The 27,329-nt window shown below is 52.8% G+C and overlaps 1 protein-coding gene across 2 annotated transcripts in view; it reads right to left on the bottom strand.

The window, feature by feature from the left end:
* Positions 1–27,329, bottom strand: part of SH3BP5 (SH3 domain binding protein 5) — a 75,860-nt gene that overhangs the window by 7,941 nt on the left and 40,590 nt on the right. Inside the window, exons 1-2 of one of the 2 annotated variants that reach the window (XM_065943182.1) lie at positions 23,715–23,847; positions 5,599–5,763 (exon numbers count right to left, since the gene is read on the bottom strand). In XM_065943182.1, coding sequence (XP_065799254.1) covers positions 5,599–5,622 — 24 coding nt within the window. In that variant the 5' untranslated portion in view covers positions 5,623–5,763; positions 23,715–23,847. Of the gene's footprint in view, positions 1–5,598; positions 5,764–23,714; positions 23,848–27,329 lie in introns of those variants that run through there. The other variant, XM_065943181.1, reaches the window with a different exon arrangement.

A 27,329-nucleotide genomic window follows, 5' to 3' on the forward strand; every position in this document is an offset into this window, starting at 1 on the left:
TCTAGGCATCCTGTCTATTGCCCCCTTCTCCAGGATATCTCTGCCTTTCCTTGTCTTGGAGCTATTTCATGGCCCTACAAGTTGTGGGAAACTGATAGTAATACAAATGATCCTTATCCCTAGAAATCAAGAGGAAGTGTGTGGAGATGCATTTGCTCATTGCTTGCCCTGTAAATACTGACCAATGCTGTATCTGCCTGTAAATTCACCTTGGCACTCTTGAACTTAAGCATGAGTGCTTTTTTCTGAATTCTCCTTTCAAAGAGCTGTAACATCAGATTCGTTCCATCCTTAATTAATGCGTTAAATAAAATCTTTTATAAGAGAACACTTTACACTTACCAAAGTTAAAGCTTTACCTTCTTCTAAAAAAAAAAAATACATATATATATATATATATGTATATATGCTTTTAACAATGGTTTTAATGCTTGAGATACTTTTAAAAACAGAATTAGAACAAAGTCAGAGAGGGAAATAGGGAACCAAGATAAGCTTGCCAAAATGACCTCTCAATCAAGATCAGGGGGCTTGGGAAACCCTTCCGCTTGGCTTCTCACATCAAAGACGTCAGAGAGACATGAAATGAGCATAGAACCTCACCAGCTTCGTCACTGAGGGAAACAGCAGTAACTCTTCAGTCTAAAGCTGTAAGGATTTACTGCTGTAACCTTTATGAACACGCAAAACCCAAGCATATCAGACAGATGAAGACATGCTGTGGTGATTGGTTCTACTACAAGGGGATTCAGTGCAAAGTTCACCTTTAAGGACCTCTCTGAAAGCATTTTATAAGAATTTTTTTTGGAATCGTTTTTTGATATGGACTGTTTTTAAAGTCTTTATTGAATTTGTATGATACTGCTTCTGTTTCAAGCTTTGGTTTCTGGCCGCGAGGCATATGGGATCTTAGGTCCCCGACCAGGGATGGATCCTGCACCCGCTGCCCTGGAAGGTGAAGTCTTAAACACTAGACTGCCAGGGAAATCCCTGAAAGCATTTTAAAGAGAGACCTACAGAAGCTGTGATTTGAGGCTACGGTAAAGAGCATCCCCTGCAAGAAGCAGGGTTCCCACCAACTGCACGCACAGGCTCTCATTTTTCCTTGGTCCTTAGTCTGCGAAAAAGCTTTCTAAAGTTAAACCCTCGGAAGAATCCAAGCACTTGACAACACTGCCAGCGCCGACTGAGACAGCAGCAAGCACGCTGCCCCCTGCCTCACCCCCACCGGCCACACCGACCACCCCCTGTCCCAACTCCCGGACCCCACGTGCACACAAGCGCCTGCTGTCAGAGGAGAGTCCCTCGCTCTGCTTCCTGCCTCCAGGGAGAAAGTCGCCAGGGGTGCACCTTGGTTACACCTCCTCGGTAACTCAGCAGCCCCTAAAACCTGGACTCAGGCGTGAATTGTGTGCCCAGGGCTGAGAAAACAGCGGGCGGGTGCTGGGAAGGTGGAAGCCACGAAAGCGGAATGAAGAGGGCCCTGCAGGCCTCGAGGTGCCCAGACACACCTGCAACCCAGACCCAAGGAGCAAGTGCGGCGCCCAGACCTCCACGAAGACCAGGCTCCCGGGCTGGACTGCGGGCCCCTGCGGCCGCTCTACACCCTGCTTTTCAGTGTCCGCCAACCAGCTCAACTCCAGGCCAAGTACACCAATGAAGCACGTCCTGGGTGCTCAGAGCAACTGGGGACCGAGCCCTGGGCTGTCAGCCTCACGGTGCAGACACTCAGCAGCACCACGTCACTCAGGCAGCTGAGATCCAAGCTGCTAGGGCTACCTCGGATCAGGGTGGGGGGCCGCGAGCGGGAGGCAGCACAGGCTGCACTGGGCAGCTCGGTGCAGGGTGCTGGGGGTTCAGTGCAGGGTGCTCGGTGCAGGGTGCTCGGTGCAGGGTGCTGGGGGCTTGGTGCAGGATGCTCGGTGCAGGGTGCTGGGGGCCTGGTGCAGGGTGCCCGGTGCAGGGTGCTCAGTGCAGGGTGCTGGGGGGCTCAGTGCAGGGTGCTGGGGGAGTTCAGTGCAGGGTACTGGGTGACTCAGTGCAGGGTGCTGGGGGACTTGGTGCAGGGTGCTGGTGGAAAGGCATGAGTGAGGAAGCCCTTAGGGGGGCTTGGCACAGCCAAGCATCCACTCTCCACGGGACGCGTGCAGCTGCCTGCCTCCTTCCCAGGGCTGACAGGCTCCTAGAGAAACCACTCTTTTCTGGCTCCCACGTCCCCCAAGGGAACTGTGTTCCTGGGCTGACCCCTGGGTGCACCAACCTCTGTGGATTCTAACAACAAAGAAGTCAGCCTCCCTGGGGTTCCCCAAAACTCACAGACATGCACTCCTGCCCCTACAGGTTGGTTCCAGATGCCCAACAACTGACCACCCACTGCTGCCCACCGGGAGGGTTTGGGGCCCGAGTGGCCAGGCCCCGGGCCCAGTGGGCAGTGGGCAGTGAGTGGGACCTGGGGGGCATGCCACGCAGCCGCCCCCAGTACTCGGGAGCCTGAGGCGCCAGAGGCCTCCTCCAGGGCCAGCAGGACAGGGAGCACGGGGGCCAAGCAGGCCCCCTCCCGGGAGGCACAGGGCAGCCCAAGCCCTCTGCTCACAGAGACACACAGATGCTGCTCAGAGAGACACTGCCTGCCGGGACACCAGCGGGCATTGAACGGGTGTGTCAGTCGGGCTGGGGGCCCTGCCGGCAGAACGACCCGAACTGGGCTCCTCACCTCACTGTCCGTCTCGCCTAGCCCTCTCAAAACACACACTCTCAACCGGAGCATCCCAAAGCCAAGAGCAGGGCCCCCCACTCCCAGGAAGGCAGCATCGTGGCCCGCTCAGCCTCTCAGCCCGTTCAGGCCGCCTTCTGATTCTTCCTGCGGTCCTGGGCATGTGAGCCCGAGGAGGTGGCATCTCAGGGCCTTGAGGACAGGTGGTACCTGCCCACCAGCACAGAAAAGCGGGCCTGGTGGCTCAGGTGCCTCCCAGGGCGCAGGGCACACCCCAGGCCTCTCCTCCCAGCAGCCGCTGGTTCTAACAGTTCACGCCTCCCCATAACAAGCCACGTCCTCCTCCTCCTCCTCCTCTCTGGCCTGTCTGCACAAACAGAAAGACCAACGGCTCCCTCCTGGAGGGTGGAAACCTATCACCTCCCTTTCAGAGCCGCCACTCAGCCAAACCAGGTGGAGCTGGGGAGGCAGGCGGCGTCGGCTGCCTAAAGCCCAAGTGGGAGCAGCAGGGACTGCACACCCCCAGGCAGGCCTCTCAAGCACACTGGAGCTCAGCTGACCCCAGCGCTGAGCGCAGGACCGCTCCTCTGCCCCCGCCCAGGGCCCTGCAAGTGGCTGAGCAATACAGACCCTGGGGCTCCCATGGCAACCACAGCTGGGGCCGTCACTAGAAGTCTGGAGGAGCAGAAGGGACACCCAGAGGACTCTGGGGAAGGGGATGTGGGGACCACAGGATCCTTCCACTGTGCCTGGGGTGGGGGCCACCCCGCCCAAAGCAGGGCTGCTTTTTCAAGATGGCCTGGACCCTGCTGAGCTCCGCATCCTTCTCTGGACGCTTCCTTGGCACTTTCTTCAGCAGAAGAGGTCCCTTCTCCTGAAGAAACAGGCTTCCCAGAGGACTGAGAAGTCAGCTGAGGGCAAGGACACATTCTAGACCTTTTGCTTCGTCCACCAGCACTCAAGAAGCCCAGGTGTGCCAGGGCGCCAGGACGGCAGCTCACAGCAGAGCCACCCACGAGCACTTCTGCCCCACCCGTCACGGTCACAGAGCGTGCCCCCTCTAGGCTGCACTTCTCAGGGACACGGGGACACAGTCCCAGACAGCTCTGCCGTGTGCTCTGCCTCTTGCTGGTGCCACTCTGCAACCCTCCTTCTCTCTCCTCGGGTCAAGGAGCAGCCTCTGAGCCCCCTGAAACTGGGGAGGAAGTGAGGGAAGAGGGCCAGGAGCCCCCCAGGGTGTAAATCCTGGCCCGTGACCCAGGAAGTCTGCTCATCTGCAGAGGTTGCCCCCACAAGCAAGAAACCATGGGCGGCCTCAGTGAGGGTACACGTCAGATGCCCTCCCACATGATGTCAGGAGGCCCAGGGCTGCCTTGGACAGCTCCACGGGTTGCACACTGCACAACCCCAAGGAGCACCATTCCCAAACATGGGTGTGAATGGTGTTCTCGGCCACGGGATGTGGAGGTCCTGGGGACACCTCTCTGGGACTTGCCATCACAATCTACTACGGCCCTGGAATTTAACAAGTAGGAGGAGAAAAAGCAGAAATATGGTCTGTTATTTTTGAAAAGAACACATTAAGTGATTTCTGCAATTCCTAACTAGTTGATATGGATCTTGGTTGGGGTGAAAGGGAGGGCGGGAAGAAAAGGCAGGCCTTTAGTGAAGTTCTTGGAAGGAGGTTTTTTTTTTCCCCTCCCCCATCCTTTTTACTCTGTCAGGCTACTTGTAAATTTCCAAGATTCCCGACCTCCCCTGTGGATGCTCCCCAGTGGACCCAGGAAAGCTGTCCCGGCCTGCATTTGGCTGTCCAGGCCTTGTGTCCACCAGGGGGCAGGAGGCTCCAGGCCACACAAGCCCAGTTGGGAGTCTGGGCTTAAGAGGGGTGGCGGTGGTGGAGTCAACATGGATTCAACACCAAGTCCCAGCCCTTTGTGAGTCAGGCGTTCTACTTAGGGAAGCTCAAGGCCATCTTTAATCACCATGTCCTCCAGGACCTGAGCCCACAGTGGCAGGTGACACTGGAAAAAGTTCTGTTCTAGCCCCGCAGGCGGCCTCTCAGGAGCCCCCACCCCTACGTCACCCCACATCCAAGGCCTCAGCAAACCAGCTGGAGGAGGGGGAGGAGCACTGAACATCTCGCAGGACCCTTTGGATCCTGGGCGAGTCAGAGAGGCGAGGCGTCCAGCAACACCTATCACTGCTGATACTCAGCCCTGTGGTCAGAGAGCAGGTCCCGGGAGCTGCTGAATGATGCCCCATGATGACCTCAAACCCAGCTGGCACAGCCAGTGAAGCCCAGAGCCTGCAGAGCCCGCTTCCTGCAGGCACTCTGGTTCCCCAGACCGCACCCAGCCTGGGCACCCTCGGGGTTCAGGCCTCAGCCGCCACATCCCACCTCTCACTGAGGGCACACACGCCCCAAGGCCAGGCCTGCCAGGTCATCCAGATCGCCCACCCTGAGCTCCAAACCCTGCCGGACCCCAGGGACTCAGAGGGAGGAGACCCTGGAGAAGGACCGGGGGTCCCCTGAGAAAGCCTCCACTGGTCAGGACTGTCGAGGATGATCTGAACCAGAGGGACCTCAACTGGCAAGGATGGGGCCGCTACGCCTGGCACCAGGAGGCTGCCACCGGGGAGGACGGCTTAGTACTAGGCCCGCGGAGACCCCCCCAACCCCACCCCGGAGACGACCACCTGTGGGCGTACAACATGCCTGTTTGCTCTGCTCAGGGAAACCAGCGGGAAATCGGGGGTCTGAGAGGCACACGCACCCCAAGGATGCAGGAACCCCAGGCGGGGGCAAGTCCAGCCCCCTCCCCACCGCAAGCCCGCCCACACGCAGGTGAGTGCACACAGGCGCGCCCCGCGAAGACTCGTACCCTCTGGGTGGCGTGGTTCAGCATCTCCTGCCAGGCCGAGTCGAACTGCCGCTTGTCGTCCTCCAGCAGCCGCTGCTCAGCCAGGGAGATGGTCTCCTTGGCGGCGCGGAGCACCTCGGTGGCCCTCTGGAAGTCCTGGGTGGCCCGCTGAGCCTCCAGCTGCGCCTGCGCAGGAGAGACCTCGTGAGACCGCGGACCCGGCCGGGGCCATTATAACCCCCGCCCCAGGAGGTGGGCGTCCCGAGGGTCTGCACGGGCGCGGTCCTTCTCTGCATGTGCAGCCGGGGGCGGGGACAGGCCGGGCACCCACAGGCGCCTGCAGACGCCGGATGGGGCGCGTGTAGGGTCTTCCAGCCTGGGACCCAGCGGACCCAGATGCACCGGCCGGCTCTGGATCGGAGTTAAGTGGCAGCAGAGTAGCCCACGTATGGCAGGTGTGCTGACCGCGGGCCTTCACAGAGATGCTCGCATTTGCCGGTGGGGCCAGGGCAGTGTCCCCAATCCCCCCCCCCCCACCCACCCACCCAGACCCGTGGTCTAGTTCACAGCTCGGGAGAATCCGAAAGGCCCCGGAGAAAACAGTCCAGCAGCAGCATCATTCTGGGTGGGGACCCTGGCTCCAGGAGGCCCAGGCTGACTCCCACGCTCACGCAGCTGTGACCCGACTCCAGCCGCTTGGAGTCCTGGCCCCGTGGAGTGGGGACGCTTCAGAACAGGCCCCCATTCACATCACACGCACCCACACCAGCGACCAGGTGGAGGGAAGACCCTAATGGTCACAGCGCCGTCCCTGCTCTCAAGGACCCTCAAGTGGGAGAATCAATAGAAACAGCGGCCAAGCTCTGGACCTTTTGAGAAGGTAACACGTTATTAATCTAAAATGAGTGTGAACACCCCACCCTTTAAAGTCTCAACCCAGAGAGAGAAAAGTGATCTCCTTAACTAACATCCATGTTGCCTACATGATGAAATGACAGTATTTTGTACCTACTGGGTTAAAATATATTATTAAAACTAATTTCACCTGCTGTTTTTTTTATTTTACTTTTTTACTGGGACTATAAAATTGAACATTACTTAGCTCATTCACAGTCTATTGCTTTTCGGCAGTAGAAACATTCCCCTGGGAGGGGGGCATGTGGTTTGCACCAGAAATTTGCAACAAATCCTTGTCACCACCCTGGGCAGGCTCAGCCTGGACTCCCAGCCAGAGAGCAGGCGAGCTACTGCCCCATGCTGACCTGCTGCAGCCTCCCACCAGCCCACCCCTGCTAACACGACCCCTCGGTCAGTTGCATAAGCTGGGCGTCAACCCCGGGGCTGTCCCTGGGACCCAGGAGTTGGCAGGGGGGAGGGGGGGGGAACCAGGCCCTCCCCCATCCCGAGTCAGCCTCCTGTGACCCAGAGCAAGTCTTTGGAAACCACCAGCCTTTTTCCAAAGGTAGTTAAGAAGAGCAAACTCAGACTTGGAGTCCATCAGCCCTGGGGCGGGGAGGGAGGGTTGTGTGACCCCCACCTCAGAGCCATCACTTTGCACTTCAGGTCACACCCAGCCTGGGGGCACGGACCCAGGATGGCTTCTTAAAGGACAATCCTGAACTGAGGGCTGGGAGTCGGGATGATCTGAAAATTCAGGGTTGGTTGGGGTAGGGGTGTGTGCTGAGAGGAAGCAGAGGGAACAGAGCGTCTCCAGGAGGCATGACAAAGACCCTGATCAGGATTTTAAAGGGGAATCAAGGACGGAGGCCTTGGGGGACTTCCCTGGGGGTCAGTGACTGAGAAGCCATCTTGCAAGGCAGGGAACACGGGTTCCGACCTTGGAGGGGTAGCTTAAGATCCCACATGCCGCAGGACAGCTAAGCCCATGTGCTGCAAATTCAGAGTCGGATGCCACAAGGAAGACCCAGCACGGCCAAAATGTTAAAAAAAAAAAACAACGGGGCCTTGAGCGCATGTCAGGCTAAGGCTTTAACCAGGGGACCTGCCTTCTGCGACCCACTCCCATCGTGTGGCCCCGGGCCCTCCCGCTGCGCCTCTAGCAGCCGGGGACCACCCTCGAGAGCTGACAGACCCCCAAGAAGACAGCACGGTCTGCTGCCAACAGCAGACTCACCGCTGCAGGGCCTGGGCCCCAGCTCCACAATGCCCCTCCAGGGCGGGGACAGCCCTGGACCGCCAGCCCAGACATGCTGGAGGGCCCGCAGCATCGAGACGCAGCCCGACACCGAACCTCAAGCCGACCTGCAGGCTGCAAGCCAGCGCCAGCACACCATAATTAACCCCGCAGGACTTTTTCTAAGAAGGGATTTGTATGTAGGGAAATTTTAGTTTAGGGCTTCCCTGATAGCTCAGTTGGCATCCGCCTGCAATGCAGGAGACCCCAGTCCGACTCCTGGGTCGGGAAGATTTGCTGGAGGAGGGATAGGCTACCCACTCCAGTATTCTTGGGCTTCCCTGCTGGCTCAGCTGGTAAAGAATCTGCCTGCAGTGTGGAAGACCTGGGTTCGACCTCTGGGTTGGGAAGATCCCCTGGAGAAGGGAAAGGCTACCCACTGCAGTATTCTGGCCTGGAGAATTGAATGGACTGTATAGTCCATGGGGTTGCAAAGAGTTGCACATGACTGAGCGACTTTCACTTTCACTTTAGTATTTCAATTCAGCAACATTTAAGGATAAACTCTCTTCTCCCAGGTTGTCCTGCTTGAGTTATAAAACTTTTCTTTCTTCAAACAAACAAAAAAAGATGATGCTCTCACGGGGACCTTCTGAAATGTGGTTACTGTGACCTGGGTCCAGCCCATCGTCACCGGCTGCCGTGTTATCTGCTGCCTTCCAAATAAGGGAACCACACCCTGCAAGGAAGGAAAAGAGGAAGGCCACCTGAAGTGGCCCTGCAGAAGAACACGAGCTCTGTCAAGTCCCTGGGGATTTTCCCCAAGGTTCCTTCCCTCCTGTGATACCAGAAATGGGTTTTCCTTGTCGTATCGCGGATCCTGCTAACATGATGGTTTGGTCGACATTTAACCCACAGAAACCAAACGGCATCTTTCCATCACTTATCCCCTCATCCATTCATTCACTCAAGTTAAGTGCTGGGCCTGTGTTCTGTACCCACTGTCTGTTCTTTGCATCTTTCTTGGAAATAGAGCCTTCCTGTCTCCAGGTGAGGCGATGTCCCAGCTAAGACCCTTCTTCCCAGCTGTCACTATAGTGAGTGCCTCTGTTACTTTTACCTAATGAGATATAAAAGGACATGGAGTCAGACTTCCAGGATTGTCCTTCCATCTATGACATGAATACAATGGCTGGTGCTTCAACAGTCGTTTTGTATCATGAGGCAATTCTCTTAAGGATGAAAAAAACAGAAAATTAGGCCCTGCCCTGACTTTTCACACAACAGAGAACATAAAGTTTCATGTTTAAGTCAGTGTCATTTGAGGGTTTTCTGTTAACATTCCACCAAAGTGAAAGTGTTAGTCACTCAGCAATGTCCAGCTTTTTACGACCCCATGGACTGTAGCCCACCAGGCTTCCCTCTCCATGGGATCCTCCAGGCAAGAACACTGGAGTGGGTTGCCATGCCCTTCTCCAGAGGATCTTCCCAACCCAGGGATCAAACTCAGGTCTCCTTCATTGCAGACGGATTCTTTACCATCTGAGCCACCACATGAGGAGGGATAATCAGCCAAATCTAAACCTACATGATAATGTATCTTTCCCTCCACACAGCTGGGCTATTCTGCAAACTTGATAGACATGACTACAGCAGCCTGCACAGACCGGTCTAATCTCTCTCAACGTCCTTCTAGCTGCACACAGCCCATGTTACACCTTTAAGTCCAAGGAAACAAACTGGGTGCTTCCTAAAGAACCTCAAAGTGCCTGACCTCTTTGTAGGGAATTTTGTAAACATTTTCACATACATGAAGAAGAGCCAGGAAGGCACACACATGGGGAGGGGAGCAGGCATCAGACCCCGCCCCCCGGCAGGACACGGGCCAGCAGCCGTCGATGAGGCACCTCCTGGACGCTAAGTTCTGGGGGCGAGGGGAGATGCAGTCCACAGCAAAAAATGAGTTCCAGCTCAGATGGGAAAACAGACGCATTCATTACAAATTCCCAGACAGACAGTGACAAGTGACAGGTGTAAAGCACATGGGACCGTTGCTAAGAGAGTGAAATCAAAGCTTTCTTAGGTCAGAGTCATTGATGGAGAGGGAGTGAGGCACCAGGCTCGGCCATGGAAATACGGGGGCATCTGAGAGCTCACGCCCATGTCAGAGTGAGGAGGCTTCACTCAGACTGCTTGCCTGCGTCCTAACAGGACACGTGACCTCGAAAATCAGAAGCCAACTGAAAGTCCAAAAGTGAGTCAGAAAGAGAAAGATAAATACAGTATTCTAACTCATATACACGGAATCTAGAAAAAATGGCACTGAAGAATTTAGTTACAGGGCAGCCATGGAGAAACAGACATAGAGAACAGACTTATGGACACGGGGAGAGGGGAGGAGAGGGTGAGATGTATGGAGGGAGTAACATGGAAACTTCCATTACCATATGTAAAACAGATAGTCAATGGGAATTCGTTGTATGATGCAGGGAACTCAAACAGGGGCTTTGTGTCAACCTAGAGGGGTGGGATGGGGAGGGAGATGGGAGGAAGGTTCAAAAGGGAAGGGATATATGTCTACCTGTGGCTGATTCATGTTGAGGTTTGACAGAAAACAGCAAAATTCTGTAAAGCAATTACCCTTCAATAAAAAAAAAAGTAAAAGGTTAAAAAAAAAAAAACAGCAGGTGATCCGGCTTTCACCATCGTATGAAAGACGACAGCTAAATATCTTTGGCACAACCAACTGAGTTTTACCTTCAAACTCCAACAAAGGACTCCGGTCCTGATGTTAATTCATTAGCTGATTCAGGGCTCCCTGGTGCACACAGGGGCCCGAGCCAGTTAGCAAACCGGACCAGAGCGAGGCCTGCCCAACACGGCTCTGAGGAAGAGACACCAGCAGAGCTGTCAAGATGCAACATGGGAAAAAGGTGACAGGCCTTCCCGACCTGTGAACACGTAACGGCTTTCACGGACACCACTCTATGCAGAGATCATTAAAAGGCGGCCCGTGAATAGATCTGGTAAGGGGCCAGCCATGAAATAAAAAGATGCTTACTCCTTGGAAGGAAAGCTATGACCAACCTAGACAGCCTATTAAAAAGCAGAGACATGACTTTGCCAACAAAGGTCCATCTAGTCAAGGCTATGGCTTTTCCAGTAGTCATGTATGGATGTGAAAGTTGGACTCTAAAGAAAGCTGAGTGCTGAAGAATTGATGCTTTTGAATTGTGGTGTTGGAGAAGACTCTTGAGAGTCCCTTGGACTGCAAGGAGATCCAACCAGTCCATCCTAAAGGAAATCAGTCCAGGGTGCTCACTGGAAGGACTGATGCTGAAGTTGAAGCTCCAATACTTTGGCCACCTGATGTGAAGAACTGACTCATTTGAAAAGACCCTGATGCTGGGAAAGATTGAAGGAGGGAAGAGAAGGGGACGGCAGAGGATGAGATGGTTGGATGGCATCACCGATTCAATGGACATGAGTTTGAGTAAATTCCAGGAGTTGGTGATGGACAGGGAGGCCTGGCGTGCTGCAGTCCATGGGGTCGGAAAGAGTCAGGCATGACTGAGCGACTGACCTGAACTGAACTGAAAGGGACCTTCATTAGACACTGGCCCCGCCAGCTTGGAAACTGTGGATTCCCGCGGGCTTCGAAAAAAGGAGATAGGGAACCTCTGCCGAGGCCGCAGTTGCAGCCTTAACTCCGCCCCACACCAGCCCACAGCTGGGCACCAGATGTTCATGCTGGGTGCAACAGAAGTGGAGGTGGTTCACGGGCCATCCAACTCAACCGTTCATTTATAAAAATAAAGGGCCCAAAGGAGCACGGCCACCTGTTAAATATCACAGAGCTCCTTGGGAGCCAGGCAGCACCAGGAAACCAGAGCCCCCCAACCCTGGGCGGGGCTGTTTCTGTTCTACCATGAGGCGTCTACTCCCTGGGCAGTGTCACCAATGGCACGATCGCGGGCAAGTGGACGGTCTATCCGTGAATCACACACAGTCAGAGGGGCCACTGAGGACCAAAGACCGCACGGGAGCCCCACCCCGGATGCCCCCCAGCCAGTCTGCCGCAGAAACCGAAGACGGCTAGGGGTCGGGTCACTGGGCCGCCCAACACCGTGGTCCTGCTGGGGGCAGCTCCAGATCCCAGAGAGAGTCTGCAAGACGAGACCGGCCCAGTACCTGACTGCCGATGAATGCTCAGTGTGGGTTCAGATAACTGTGAGGAAGATCACAGCAGCTACTGTTGGAGCGTCCACTCTGAGTCAGACGGCACAGGATGAGATGTTCTGGGACAGGCCGCAGTAGGATCTCAAAACTACCCTGGGAGGTAGTCCAAGTGGCATCCCACCCCCTGAAGGAGACCAAACTCAGAAAGGTTAAAGGAACTGCCTGAGGCCACATAGAGTTCAAGGGTGGGTCTAGAGTCAAGCCCTGATCCAGGGCCTTCCTGCAAAACTTCTAAAAAAAAAAAAAAAGCCACTCTCTGGGCTGCACACTGCTGAACAAGCGGCGCTGCTCCAGCGAGGGCCCTCTTGCTTCTTCTCCTAATCCCGGGGCCACACTGGCCACTGCTGAATAGACGGGGATGGGTTGGGGGGTCGCAGGGAGAAAAGATGTTAGCCCCCAAGAACAGCACATTTCCCTTCCACAAAGTGGGGGTGCGGGAGAGCGGGACCCCCCCCCCCACCTCCGTGTAAGAGCTCAGCTCCTTCCCAGTCAGGAACCAGGGGAGCTGATGGTGGGGTGTGCAGAGGCTGAGGCTGCACGCTCTTGAGATGGACTTCTCCTGCACCCCAACACTGCTCCCTCCCCTCGGACCCCACTCCTGTGCTGCAGGCCGTCACCATTTCTATCTTGTCACCATTTCTATCTTGCTCCAGATACAGCAAGATATCTATTGTCCTCCGGACGGCTTTCCCTATCCTCTTCTGAAAGCCTGTAGCACTTGAAACCCAAAAGGATGCTCCGGGTTTACTTAAGCAATGAGTGGGCTCCATCTGTACACACCTACCAGGGCTCGATGGGAGCAGTCACGGATCCACAAGAGGCTTCTGGAGACTCTGGTGTGAAATGGACACAGGGCGCCCACTGCCTCCCAGAGAGCCCTGGCAAGTCCCTGGCCTGGGAGGGCAGAGACCACCCCAAGTTCAAGGGCATCATTGGCCCTTTGCTGGCCGTGGGGCCTCCGGGGAAACACCACCGGGAGGCCTGGCTTCTGCAGCCCGAGGGCTCCAGCTGGGACAGCTCCTGCTCCTCAGGGCTCAGGACAAGGGCCAGGTGCCCACTGCACCAGGCAACCGCTGGGGGGAAGCCCCGTCTTTGCTTTTTCGCCCTTGCCTCTTTTTAAAAAAAAAAAAAATTATTCATTTGGCCGCACGTGGTCTTCGCGGTGGCACACAGGGTCGAGTTCTCGGACCAGGGATTGAACCCAGGCCCCCTGCGCTGGGAGCGCGGCAGAGTCCTAAGCCACTAGAGCACCAGTAGCGTCCCGCCCTTGCCTCTTCCCGGGGACTGCTGCACGTGCTGCTGGGAGAATTCACCCCCAGGCTAGAGGCTCGTGGAGAAAAGCCAAGAGGCTTCTCCAAGCTACCCGAGGAAGAGGAGAGGCCCTCAGAGAGGGAGGGACATCCAGGGGGAAGGTCCAAGTGGGCAGCAGGCAGGGCGGCTGGTCTTGCTTTCACTCGAGCTCCAGTCGTCCGTTCTGAGTCATCCTAGGGATGGGCAGTCGCCAGAGTCTGGGACGTTCGAATGCAGAAACTTCCCCTTTCCACGCCCTTCCAGATGGATCTGAGGTTAAGGGAAGAGTAGATGGAGATGGGCAGCGGCCACTTTGACCCTGAGAATGTTCTAGACACAAACACTGTGATCAGAAGCATCTTCCAGAGAGAATGTCAGGCAGCCCTTCTAGTTGCTTGATCATTTTCATATCCAGTGGTCCTAATTTTTTTCATGCTATTTAGTCAAAATCATTTTCACGTGGATCAGTTCTTTTCAATTTCAAATCAATCTGAACCATTGAGCAGTTTCATTGACAAACTTTACTCATTACAGCCTATGCCATGGAGTTCTCCATTATTTCTATCAAACAATTTTCCTGAACCAATTTTTTGCAGATTTAAAAATTGGTTGAACATATGGGACATCAAGTTTTAATCAGTCCCAAATGTCAGCATGTACAGTTTGAGCCATAACCAGTTAATATTAAACTGTATAATATAAAACATATTAAACAATATTATTACAAATTAAATAAGAGATCCGTGGTGCATATTTCTCATTACAGAAATATGAGAAAGCCTCTAGCAGTCTTCAGAGACATCATTCAGGGCCTGCAGCTGGTTTAGTGGAAGCCCACAAAGCTCTTCAATAAATGGCAAAAAAAGCCACAAAGGATGAGAAAAAAATCAAGGTCAAATAGTTTTATTCTATCCTGGGGTTAAAGATGAGCTGTTTAAAAACAAAAATTCAAAAGCTATTGTCTGCTTCAAAGTAACACAGAAGTGAGAGCTAGGGGGTGGGGTGGTGGCGAGGTAAAGGTGAAGTAAGATTGGCCGATGGATTAGTTTTTACAGAAGCTGGATGAAGGGTATATGTGGTCATACTACTCAATATATATGTGAAACTTTCTATAGTAAAAAGTAAAACTATTCTCACTTGCAATTACCTACTTACTATTCTCTAGAACTGCAGCGTCAGGAGCCACTGGTCACAGGTGACTACTTACATTTAATTACAATGAAATAAATTAAGTTGTCAGTTTTCCTGGTTGCATCGGCCACACTGAGGGGATCCAGACTGATGAGTGCTCGTGAGTCACGCGCGGCCAGTGGTCCCACCCTGGTCAGTGCAGACACAGAACATTTCCAACATCAGAGAAGTTCCACTGCACAGGCTGTCTGAGACACGGGCCCACCACAAATGAAGGCTGGTGGGAGGTCTCAGCTGCCATCCACCAGCTCTGGTGTGTGTCCATCAAAACAGCACCTTTGTGCTCATCACCACCAATTATTAGAGAAATGCAGATCAAAACTACAAGGAGGCACCACCTCTCACGGGTCAGAATGGCCATCATTAAAAAGTCCACAAATAGTACATGCCGGAGAGGGTGTGGAGGGAAAGGGAACCCTCCTACACTGTTGGGGAGAACGTAGGTAGGTGCAGTCACCAGGAGAATAGCCAGCACGCTCAGTCGCGTCCGACTCTTTGTGACCCTATGGATGGTAGCCTGCCAGGCTCCTCTGTCCATGGGGATTTTCAGTCGGAAATACTGGAACGGGTTGCCATTTCCTCCTCCAATGGAGAATAGTATGGAAGCCCCTTAAAAAAAACTAAACATAGAGCTGCCATAGGATCCAGCAATTCCATTCCTGGGCATATATCCAGAAATGAAAGTTGCTCAGTCATGTCCGATTCTTTGTGACCCCATGGACCAATACAGTCCATGGAATTCTCCAGGTCAGAGTACTGGAGTGGGTAGCCTATCCCATCTCCAGGGGATCTTCCCGACCCAGGGATCAAACCCAGGTCTCCTGCACTGCAGGCGGATTCTTTACCAGCTGAGCCACAAGGGAAGCCTGGGCGTATATCCAGAGAAAACTAATTCCCAAAGATACACGCACCCCTCTGGCCACACAGCACTATACACAACATAATCGCTGCTCAGGAAGCAACCTAAAGTCCACGGACAGACGCATAGAAAAAGAAGATGTGGTACATACACACAATGGAATATTACTCAGCCATTAGAAAGAATGAAATAATGCCATGTGCAGTGACATGGATGGACCCAGAGAGTGTCATCCTGAGCAAAGTCAGAAAGATAAGTAGCACATGATGCACTTATCTGTGGACTCTAAAATATGATACAAACGAACTTATTTACAAAACAGAAACAGATGCACAGGCTGAAGGGGAAGGGGTGGGGGAGGGGTGGAGTGGAAATCCGGGATCAGCGGATGCAAACTATTCATATTACATGTATCGATAGCACAGGTGAACAAGGCCCTACTGTATAGCACAGGGAACTATATTCCAGACCCTGTAATCAACCATAATAGAAAAGAACACGAGAAAGGAGGGATGTATCATTTCTCTGCACAGCAGAACTTAACAAGCGCATTCCCATGTGGCACAGTGGTGGAGAATCCAGCTGCCAACGCAGGAGACCCAAGAGACGTGGGTTAGATCCTTGGGTCAGGAAGATCCCCTGCAGAAGGAAATGGCCACCCACTCCAGAATTCTTGTCTGGAAAATTCCATGGACAGAGGAACCTGGCAGACTGTAGGCCATGGGGTCGCCAAGAGTCAGACATGACTGCGCATACACATACACACACAGAAATTAACAAAACACTGTAAACCAACTATACTTCAATAAAATAAAGATGTGTAAAGCAGCATTTTCATCCTTGCTTTGTATTATAAATAATCACACAGTTAAAAACCTGTAATAAGGGAACCCTGGGATACACTGTGCTGAGAGCCTGGGTGGGGAAGGCCCAGACACCCAGTAGGGAGGGTGCTATGACCCAGGTTCTGGCAGGATGACGCCCGCCTCCCCTGGTCATCCAAGGCTCCGGACTGATCAGGGCTGGGTGTGACTCGGTTTCAGCTGGGAGCTTTGGGGAAGTTCACCTAGGACGGAGCCCAGCACCTTGTTTCCGGGCCACGCGTGGCTCTGCTCCTGACCCCTGGGACCAGCATGCACGTCCACGGACCACCACCCGCCCCACTCAGGGGCCACTTGCCCTGGGCCACCGGTGGGCACCACTGCCTTCCTACAGGAGGCCCCCAGTCCAGCCAAGAGGTGCCAGCGGGAGTGGGCACGGGGCGCTTAGGCTAAGTCAGCAGGTTGAGCGGGTCAGCTGCGGCGTCCCTGACCTTCACACGCTGCTCCCCCACGCGATCACGGCAGCTCACACAGCCTGCCAGCCACACAGGCTCCCGGAGCAGAGCCTCGCTGCTGCGACGCAGAACAACAGACGCCGAGCCTCTCCCACCCCCACTCCAGCCAGGAGGGCGCCCCCCAACATACCCCCCACCCGGGGCTTCCTCTGCCTCCCTCGCTCCAAGCTGGTCGGGCTCCAAGCCGGCAAGAGTTACCCCAGGGCAGGCCCGGGGCGGGAGACGGTGCCCGAGGCCAAGGCCCCCGTGACCCAGCAGCACCCGGGAAGCCACCGTCACACCCAGACTCCCGGCCCAGGGGGCTCAAAGCACCAAGTCTTTGGGTCCAAGGAGACACAAACAACGGAGACCAAGCATTTTCATTTTACAGAAAAGAAATTCAGTGCCTGATAGCGCCAAACAACTGATGCTTCTGAACTTCTGAACTGTGGTGTTGGAGAAGGCTCCTGAGAGTCCCTTGGACTGCAAGGAGATCCAACCAGTCCATCCGAAAGGTGATCAGTCCTGGGTGTTCATTGGAAGGACTGATGTTGAAGCTGAAACTCCAATATTTTGGCCACCTGACGCGAAGAGCCAACTCATTTGAAAAGACCCTGATGCTGGGAAAGATTGAGGGCAGGAGGAGAAGGGGACGACAGAGGATGAGTTGGTTGGATGGCATCACCGACTTGATGGACATGGGTTTGGGTGGACTCTGGGAGTTGGTAATGGACAGGGAGGCCTAGCATGCTGCGGTTCATGGGGCCACAAACAGTCAGACACGACTAAGTGACTGAACTGAAGACGTGAACTGGCCTGCTCAAAGGGACAAGTCACATGCCACCTCTAACTCCTGCAAACGTGCGCTAACTCAGGGAGCCTCTCTGCTGTGGAGGGGTCCCCAGACTCAGCAGGGCTGTAGTGTCCTCCCACCGATTTCCAGCTCTGCCTCCCCCATCACACCCGTCATCCCGAGAACACAAGAAGCATAGCACCTCCAAGCCTCAAGGTCAGGGAAGCTTCCCAGGAAAATGCAGCACAGACCTGACATGACAGGGGGCCTGGTCACACCAGGGAATTTGGGGGGGAGAGTGTGATGCTGAGTGTGGGCCCCCCGCCCTGCAATGACGCCTCGTGACAGCCCTTCGAGCTCATGAATACGCTGCTGGCTTCCCAGGGGGAGGAGGGCGCATGGGAGCCGGGAGGAGCCTGGATAAAGTACCGGCTGCCAGGGTGGGACCCACACTCCCCCAGCTAAGCCACGGCTGGTCACGCCCCCGAGACTAGAGGTCTTGGCAACGCGCCGCCCCTGCCCACGCCCCCTACTTCCCCTTCCTCCCCCGTGGGGGCCAGCCGGCCCTCTGGGGGCACACAGTCCTCCTCCATCTGCGGGCTGTGAGCAGAGATGCCAACCTTGCCGGGGCCTGCTCTCCAGAAGGTGGTCCCAGCAGGGCCACGTGCACAAACAGGGCCCCTCGCGGCTCTCGAACCCAAGGGACCCATGCTCTTCATGGACCACGGTGCCAACAAAAGAAACCTTCCTGCCCCGCACAGAAGAGGCACTGACCGCCCGCACAGCTGGGCCTCTGAGAGGCGGTGTCCTGCGCCCAAAGAGTGGGAGCAGCAGGCGTCAACAGTGACCACGGACTCAGGCCTTTGACCTCGAGCAGGGCACCGGACTTCTCAGACCAGAACGCCACGGCCGCCACTAACTCCCAGGGGACCTAGTTCCAAGAACTGAAGACGCGTAATTACAGCAGGAATTTTTGAGGCCACGGTCTTGAATGCAGTTTTCTGGCTTAACCATAGACAAACGGACCATTGGCAGGTGAGTCTACCACTGAGCTATTGTGCTTTTGCTGTCATCTTTACTGTCTACACTGGCAAATTTTCCATAATAAAAAGCTTATAAAATTGCTTATTGACGCACTTCTTAACCGGCTGTTGCTTTATTATTTATCGACCACACAGTTCTATCCTTACACTCAGAGTTATGTCACTGGGTTGAGTAACAGCATCACATGAGGGGAAAAAGGGGGGGCCCCCACACCATTTATCACATGAAAAATATAACCACCATTTCCAGTCAAATGTTTTAAACCAACCATGAGAAAGGACGCTGTTCAAACAGCCAGGGAAATTTGAAACAGAACTGGGTAGGAGATGTTACAAAAAAAACTTTTATCCATTTTGTTAGATGTAAAAATGTGATACTTTTAAGGTTTCTTATCTGTTACAGATAAACACTTAAGTATTTATGGGTAAAGTGATACAGTATCTGTGAACAGCTTTAAAATAAAAACTGGGGAGTGTCAGGAACACAGACTGTAAGATATTAACCATTGCTGAGCTGGTGAGAAGTGCTTGGGTTCACTGATAACTCTCTCTACTTTTGTGTACACTTCAAGCATTCCATAACAGAAAGGGGTAGAGTACTTTTTGAAGCCTTTGATCCATCAGTTACCATTTTTGCTATTTTACCTGCCAAGTAATTTTTTTTTCAGTAGTCATGTATGGATGTGACAGTTGGACTATAAAGAAAGCTGAGCACCAAAGAATTGATGCCTTTGAACTGTGGTGTTGGAGAAGACTCTTGAGAGTTCCTTGGACTGCAAGGAGATCCAACCAGTCCATCCTAAAGGAGATCAGTCCTGGGTGTTCATTGGAAGGACTGATGTTGAAACTGGAACTCCAATACCTTGGCCACCTGATGTGAAGAACCGAGTCTTTTGAAAAGACCCTGATGCTGGCAAAGATTGAAGGCAGGAGGAGAAGGGGCCGACAGAGGCTGAGATGGTTGGATGGCATCACCAACTTGATGGACATGAGTTTGAGTAAACTCCAGGAGTTGGTGATGGACAGGGAGGCCTGGTGTGCTGCAGTCCATGGGGTGGCAAAGAGTAGGACACGACTGAGCAAATGAACTGAACCTGCCAAGTAATTATAAAACTCCAGAAAATGCTGCTCACTATCAATAATAAATCTGGGAAACCAAATGTATTTTGTCAAGGGTGGTCTCCACGAAAGACAAAATTTAAATAAATAAAAATTAGGAAAAATAAAACACCTGTAGGATTGCCAATAAGGGGATGTAAAGGGCCAAGAAAGAGACAGATATACAATACCAAGGGGCTCCAGATCTGTCAAAACCCACCCTGCCCCTGTGCAATCTTGAAATACAATGTATCAAAACTGTGGAGAGTCCTACAGGAGCCTGACATCCTGTGAGTGGCCAAACCACCACAGCTGTGCAGAATTTGTCATCTCTAATCTTGATCTGTTCTGCTATGATTGAAAACCTAAGCTCTCTCTCTGTCCCAGGTAGAGATGGAGGCAGGGGAAGGAAAACACCCACTTACAATGACAAAGCATATCATCGCACAAAAAGGGCAGTAATCAAGCCTGCCCGCCCCGCACCTCACTCCTGTTGCCAGGAGGGCATAAGGAACCAGAGCAGGAGTGTTTATCGGACCTCTGCTGGACCAGGATTCACTTACGGAATCCAGCCTGCAGCCCTGCTGTTAAACATTGCCATATCCATTTGACACCCAAAGAAACAGTGATTAAGCAATTGATCCAAGGTCACACAGCTAGGAAGGAGACTGCAGCAACCTAAATGTTCATCAAGTGATGAACGGATAAAGAAAATGTGGTGTAGATATGCAGTGGACTATTCCTCAGTCATACAAAAGAATGAAATAATGCCATTCGCAGCAATATGTATGGACCAAGAAATGATCATACTAAGCGAAGTAACTCAGAGAGAGAAATAAGACATAATATCACTTACACGTGGAATCTAAAAAATTATACAAATGGACTTATTTACAAAGCAGAAAGAGACACAAAGACACAGAAAACCAATTTATGGTTAGCAAAGGGGGTTACACCCTTTGGTAAATTTATGGTTACACCTCCAGCTCTATACCAAGGACCAAATGGGCTCCAAAGATGTTTGCAGCATCTACACGATGAAAAGAAATGGGTTCAAGAACAGGTTTCCTGCCTCTGAGATAGGAAATACTCAGATGCTGTTAAGAGGAGTATCTGTAGATGGCCCCTTCTCTGCCAGGCTGGGATCCAGACAGGGGCTCACCACCTGGACAGCTTCCTGACAGGCTGGGACTGGCCTCCACCAGTCCGTGTCTCCCTCACATAGTTGCCTGGTTTCACTCCCAAGGGACAGGGGACACACCCAGTCCAGACAAAGTGACTTTCCTTAACTCACTGGGCAATGCGGGACGGACGGTTGGGAAGCCTTCTCAAAGCTTTCTACCCTTGACCTAAAAGTCTGGAAGTCACCCACAGGGGGGCCCCAAAGGGAGGTGAGGAGGAGGGGCAACAGCAGGAGGCCTCAACCCCTGGACCCCCAACACATGCTGGGTGGCCAGACACCCAGGCAGCTCTCCAGGCCGAGGGCCCGCGGAGCTGGTGCTGCAGCATTAAATAAGCTCTCAGGGAGCTGCAGGATCTCTCTACAGAGCATCACCCAGTGACCCGGGGAGCCTCAGTGATGGAGAGACCATTACTGAACGTTTCATTCCCCAAACCTAGCCAACGTACACTGCAGACGCCTAAGAAATGCCTGTTTATTACTCAACCACAGAAAAGAACAAAATCGGGTCATTTGTAAGTGATGTGGATGAACCTAGAGTCTGTCACCCGAGAAAAGGAAGTCAGAAAAAGAAAACTACTGGGTATGAACGCATGTATATGGAATCTAGAAAAATGGTGCCGATGAACCTGCTTGCAGGGCAGGAACAGAGATGCAGACACAGAGAACAGACTTATGGACACGGGAGGGGAAGGAGTTCAGTTCAGTTGCTCAGTCGTGTCCGACTCTGTGACCCCATGGACTGCAGCACGCCAGGCCTCCCTGCCCAACACCAACTCCTGAAGCTTACTCAAACTCATGTCCATCGAGTCAGTGATGCCATCCAACCATCTCATCCTCTGTCATCCCCTTCTGTCTTCAATCTTTCCCAGCATCAGGGTCTTTTCCAATGAATCAGTTCTTCGCATCAGGTGGCCAAAGTATTGGAGTTTCAGCTTCAGCATCAGTCCTTCCAATGAATATTCAGGACTGATTTCCTTTAGGATGGACTGGTTGGATCTCCTTGCAGTCCAAGGGACTCTCAAGAGTCTTCTCCAACACCACAGTTCAAACGCATCAGTTCTTTGGTGCTCAGCTTTCTTTACAGTCCAACTCTCACATCCATACATGACCACTGGAAAAACCATAGCCTTGACTAGACGGACCTTTGTTGGCAAAGTAATGTCTCTGCTTTTTAATAAGCTGTCTAGGTTGCTTTCCTTCCAAGGAGCAAATGTCTTTTAATTTTGTGGCTGCAGTCACCATCTGCAGTGATTTTGAAGCCCCCAAAAATGAAATCTGTCACTGTTTCCCCATCTATTTGCCGTGAAGTGAAGGGGAAGGAGAGGGTGGGACAAGCGGGGAAAGTAGCAGACGTGCACGACTGTAAGACGGGCAGCTGGTGGGTGGCTGCTATGTGGCGCAGGGGCTCAGCTCGGGGCTGGGTGACGACCTGGGGGGTGGGATGGGGTGTGCATACACACAGCTGATTGTTATGCAGCAGAAACACAACACTACAAAGCCGCTATCCTCCAACTGAAAAAAAAAGTAATGCCTGCTTAATTCAGGTACAAATGATAAGCCACAAATGACTTCCTGGTGGTCGGCCATCCTAACGCACCTTATGATTTTCTTCTGTATCTCCCACTATTAAATCAACATCTCTCTGGGCGCACGTATCCTCAGAATTGTCCGTTGCCATGACGTGAAAAAGCAGGAACGCCATTCTCTCAAGATCTAAACAGTTCTCCTTCCACTGGACCTCACCTCCTCCAAGCTGAACAATATATCATGCAGGTCCCAGTGTGTCTTTTGAGAAATTCCGTCCTGGGTGACATTTTACCCCCTCAGAATTCATGGGATCAAATTTCTATACTTGTATTACAGCTTTTTGCCATGTTACAAGGTAGTATAGGTGGAAAAAACCCTTTGGAAATTTCCCAAATATACTGACAGCACATCTTGAATGATGTCATCCTTCACTTGGCCTTCTTGACCAGACAGCCAACTCCATAAAGGCAAGGATGCTTTTTGTACGTCCGTGAGTCCCTGCCAGCAGGACTGCGACGTGAAAACAGGTGCTGTTCCCAGGCCTTCATCAGTCAGGGACCTTGGCTGCCCTCGTCCCACCTTCTCCAGGCCTCGGCCTGCCCCGGATCGTATGGCCCCAGAGGTTGCCGGGGACACTTAAGCACGGCCAAAGGAGCAAATGATTCACTCAAAGGTCATCCCCTCCCCACCAGGCCCTCTTCTGCCTCTGGGTCAGCGTGACTTGGCTCAGTTTTAACTACCAGCTCAAGATGAACCCGCAAAGGACTCAAGGTCAGGGGGACACAGATGAAAGAGGAAGGAAGGAAGGAAGCGAAAGTAAACACACACACCCCTCCTCCCTGGCTCAGCATACGGCAGAGCCGGCTGCCCCTGGCCCGAGGAGGCCATCGCCACAACAGGACATGGGAGCACACACGCCCAGAGCCCACGCCGCTTCGAGCACCGAGGGCTCCGGGGCAGACAGGAGGCTCGGGACAGGGCGCGGCGGGGCCCCCAGCTTAGGAGGGCCAGCTGGGCACCGACTGGCTTTCCACCAGGGATTGCCAGGCGAAGACGGTCTCGGGGACTCGGGGTTTCTCCCAGCCCTAGGGGCTCAGGAACAAATCACAGCCAGTGGAAGGAAGAGAGAAAAAGACACACGGCAGGAGAATCCAAGGTCTTGGGGCTGAGACCACTCTACCTGAAGCTGTTGAGAAACCGCAGCAGACCCAGGACCCACTCCCCCAGCACCCGTCTCCCCTCGACGGAACCCCAGGCGCCACGGAGACCTGCAAAGGCCAGGGAGGCAAGATGCAAGCTGAGTCCTTAGGAGCTCACACATGGGGGCAGGCAGCTTTCTCAGCCCTGTCGGAAAGGTTAGGAACCCCGATGCAGAACTCAGGCTGCCTGGGTCAAACCCTGGCCAGGCCACTCACTAGCTGAGGGACCCTGAGCATTCGAATGCTCTGGGCCTCAGTTTCCTCACCTGCAAAACGTGGACAGCAGAAGCCAGCTCGTGGGTTGCTCTGAGAAGCAAGTGAGTTAAAACATGTGAAGGAAAAAAATAAAATAAAACCACCACCACGTAAAATACAGAACAGGCAGACGTGAGCAGGACAGAAGCGTCAGCTTTTTATACCAGCAAGCAGGTCTCAGGCTGCAGTATTAGCTTATCATGTGGGTTATTATTAACCCATGGGACAGGCCTGACCCCTAAGGGGAGCTGATGATTACACCTTGAAATGCTGTTTATGATGTACGCACCCACGCGCATGTGTGTGTTCTCAAAGAATGACATCCACAGCTTTCAGCAAACTCTCAAAGCAAAGCTGAGGGAGACCTCAGTACAGGAGGGAGCCTGCAGGAAGTCTCCAGAAGGTGCACTGACCAGTCTCTTCATTTTATCAGGCCATCAGGCAAAGGGTGAAAGCTTCCGGTAGAACTGTCTACAATGATGGAAAGGCCCTCTGTCTGCAACGTCCTCAAACAGCCACCGTCGGCAACCTGTGCTGAGTGAGAATGTGACGTGTGGCTGGTAAAACTGAAGGACTGACCTTTAAGTTACATTTCATTTTATGATTTATATTTAAGGGGCTACTGGCCACTGTTTTGAACCTCACAGTCGTCAGTCTGGCAGGAAAACATCCCAGGCAAACAGAACAGGGTGGGCACGGATGTGAAACCCCTTGATGGACCCAAAGGTTGTGCGTGAAGCAACAAGATACAGCTGGCAGCTAAGAGAGGTGGCCAGGGCAGGGGGTGGGCCCACGCGGGCTCAGCACGCACAGGAGCAGACATGGAGGTGAGAGGGGCTAGGAAAAGCCTTGCGTGCTCCGGTCAGATCTGGGCTGGTCACCAACGATGGAAGAAGTGCTGGGTCAGGCAGCTTTTCTGGAGAAACAGAACCAACGGGTCGTGTAGACACCGCCGGTCCTCGACTCACGACGGTTCAACTTATAAGTTACCTGCTTCACGACGGGGCAAACGTGATGCACAGTCAGTAGACACTTACTCTGAAGGTGGGCCTTTCTCGGGGCGAGAGATGTGAAGCACGGCCCTCTCTCTAACCATACGCAGGGCAGACACAGCCCCAAGACCACGAGGGTGAACCACCCGTGCTCTGACAACCATCTGCACCCACACTCCGCTCGGTTTTTCCGTTCCAGTATGGTGTTTCAGAAATTCCGTGAGATGGTCAATCCTTTATGATAAACTAGGCCTTGAAGATTCTTGAGAGCCCCTTGGACTGCAAGGAGATCCAACCAGTCCATCCTAAAGGAGATCAGTCCTGAATATTCATTGGAAGGACTGACGCTGAAGCTGAAACTCCGATACTTTGGCCACCTGATGTGAAGAACTGACTTATTGGAAAAGCCCCTGACGCTGGGAAAGATTGAAGGCAGGAGGAGAAGGGGACGGCAGAGGATGAGATGGTTGGATGGCATCACCGACTCAATGGACATGAGTTTGAGTAAACTCCGGGAGCTGGTGATGGACACGGAGGCCTGGCGTGCTGTGGTTCATGGGGTCACAGAGAGTCAGACACGACTGAATGACTGAACTGCCTGCCTGCCTGAGGCCTTGTGTTAGAGGGTCCTGCCCACCGGCAGACTAATGTGCGTGCTCTGGGCACACGTGGGGGGCTGGGCTGAGCGGGGATGTGCGGGAGGTTGGGCGTGTTAGATGCACTTTCAACCTATATTTTCAACTGATGATGGATTTATCAGGATGTCATCCCATTGTAAACTGAGAAAGACGTGTGCATATAAAGAGATTTATTTTAAGCAACTGGGTCACATGATGATGGAAGTCAGAGGTTCAAAATCTACAGGCTGGACCAGCATGCTGGAGACCCAGAAAAGGGCTGATATTGCAGCTGATATACCCAGATATTACAGGTCAAGTCCACAGGCCTCTGCTGCACAAATCCCCCTTGTTCACGGGGAGAGGGTCTTCTGCTCCAGTCCGGGCCTTCAACTGATTGGGTGAGACCCACTGCAGCACAGACAACAATCTGCTTACTGGAATTCCATGGGTATACGTGTGACTCTCATTCAGTAAATCCCCTCATAGAAACATTCAGAATAATGTCTGACCATGTATCTGGGCACTGCAGTCCAGCCAAGTTGACACACAAAAGTAACCATCACATCCACCATAGTTTCTGAGCAGGATTATCAGCAGAACTGTCTCTGTCAAGAGTCAGTGGGGAAGTTAGGGAGGGATGAGTTGGAGAAGGGGGCTCCAGGAGGCAGGAATATCAAATGACAGGCAGTTTCAAGAACTAGGCAAGAAATAAGGGCTTCCACCAAAGAAGTGACGATGGTCAATGAGTCATTTTAATTTGTATGTACTCAAAGGAAGTATGAATGGGTTCTGTGACTTGACAAAACCACACACACACACACACACACACACACACACACACACACACACACACACACACACACACACACACACACACACCCCCTTTATGAGAAGCTAGCATTTCCTCCCAGGAGTCCAACACAAAACAACGGGAAGGAAGCTTTCTGCATAGCAGAAAGGGACAGAAGTGATGCAGCAGAAAGATATAGGGCGTGCGGCATTTACCGCCTCCGAGGAGTCCTACTACACTGACTCTGGGTCACCTTCACCCACTTCAAACTCTTTCCAACCCAGAGCCTCTTAGGAGATAAATAAACCACAGCACAGATGTGGCAGAATTGGTTAGCTGCCTCCCAAGACCCATGCTTCCCTCCACCCTTAGCAACAAGCTGCTAGCTAAAACCCTCCAGGCCAAGCCTTTTTTCAGCCCCCATGGCTGTGGCCAGGCTCAGTGAGGAAATACCCCTCGGCCTTCTCTGTTCAAAGGGAACCTTTGCTCTGGCTGGCTTGAGCCTGAGATCAAGAGACTTAGGTTCAAAGAATGAGCGGACCTGCAATGAAAGGGAAGCAGCGTGGTTCTCTGGGACTTTCAGGCAGACGCTTTCATTAGAAGGGGCATCCCTTCCTTCCCCTTCGGTCCCGAAACACAGAATGTGACAGCTGGAGCTATCTGGACCATGAAGGGACTTTTGGGAATAGGACTCACGTGCTAAGATTGAGCAATAAAGATGAGGCTGGATCTCAGATGACCCTGGACTCACAGCATCAGTCGAGACTGCCTCATTCAGGTCTTTTTTCAGGTGGGGGAAAAAAAAAAAAAGAGGATTCTTGTGTGTTTTGGCCACTGTTTTTAAGTCCTCTGTTACTTGCAGCAAAATGCAGTTTCCATTTGATAGAGCATGAGGCCATTATTTTGTGCATAAGGCAACTTAAATTTCAGAATTGTAGGCTGTAGAGATTAATCTACTTGGTGGAGATGGGGCCAGACTGAAGAGTAACTGATATAAACTAATACAGTACACTTAATTTCCTTCCAACAACCGCCCTCAAGAGAGCCCACTACAGATGCCTGCAGCTTCCCTGCTCGAGGGCCCAGGCCAGTATGAAAACACCTCCCAGTCATCTCTGTATCAAGATAACTGGTTTCAACCTGAGATCAAGAGACCTAAATTCAAAGAAATGAGAGAATCTTGGGAGATACACCATGATTTTTAGAAATAAAAGAGGCCTGGCG

The sequence above is a fragment of the Muntiacus reevesi genome, chromosome 8 (assembly GCF_963930625.1).
Source record: "Muntiacus reevesi chromosome 8, mMunRee1.1, whole genome shotgun sequence".
Classification (NCBI taxonomy): Eukaryota; Metazoa; Chordata; class Mammalia; order Artiodactyla; family Cervidae; genus Muntiacus; species Muntiacus reevesi.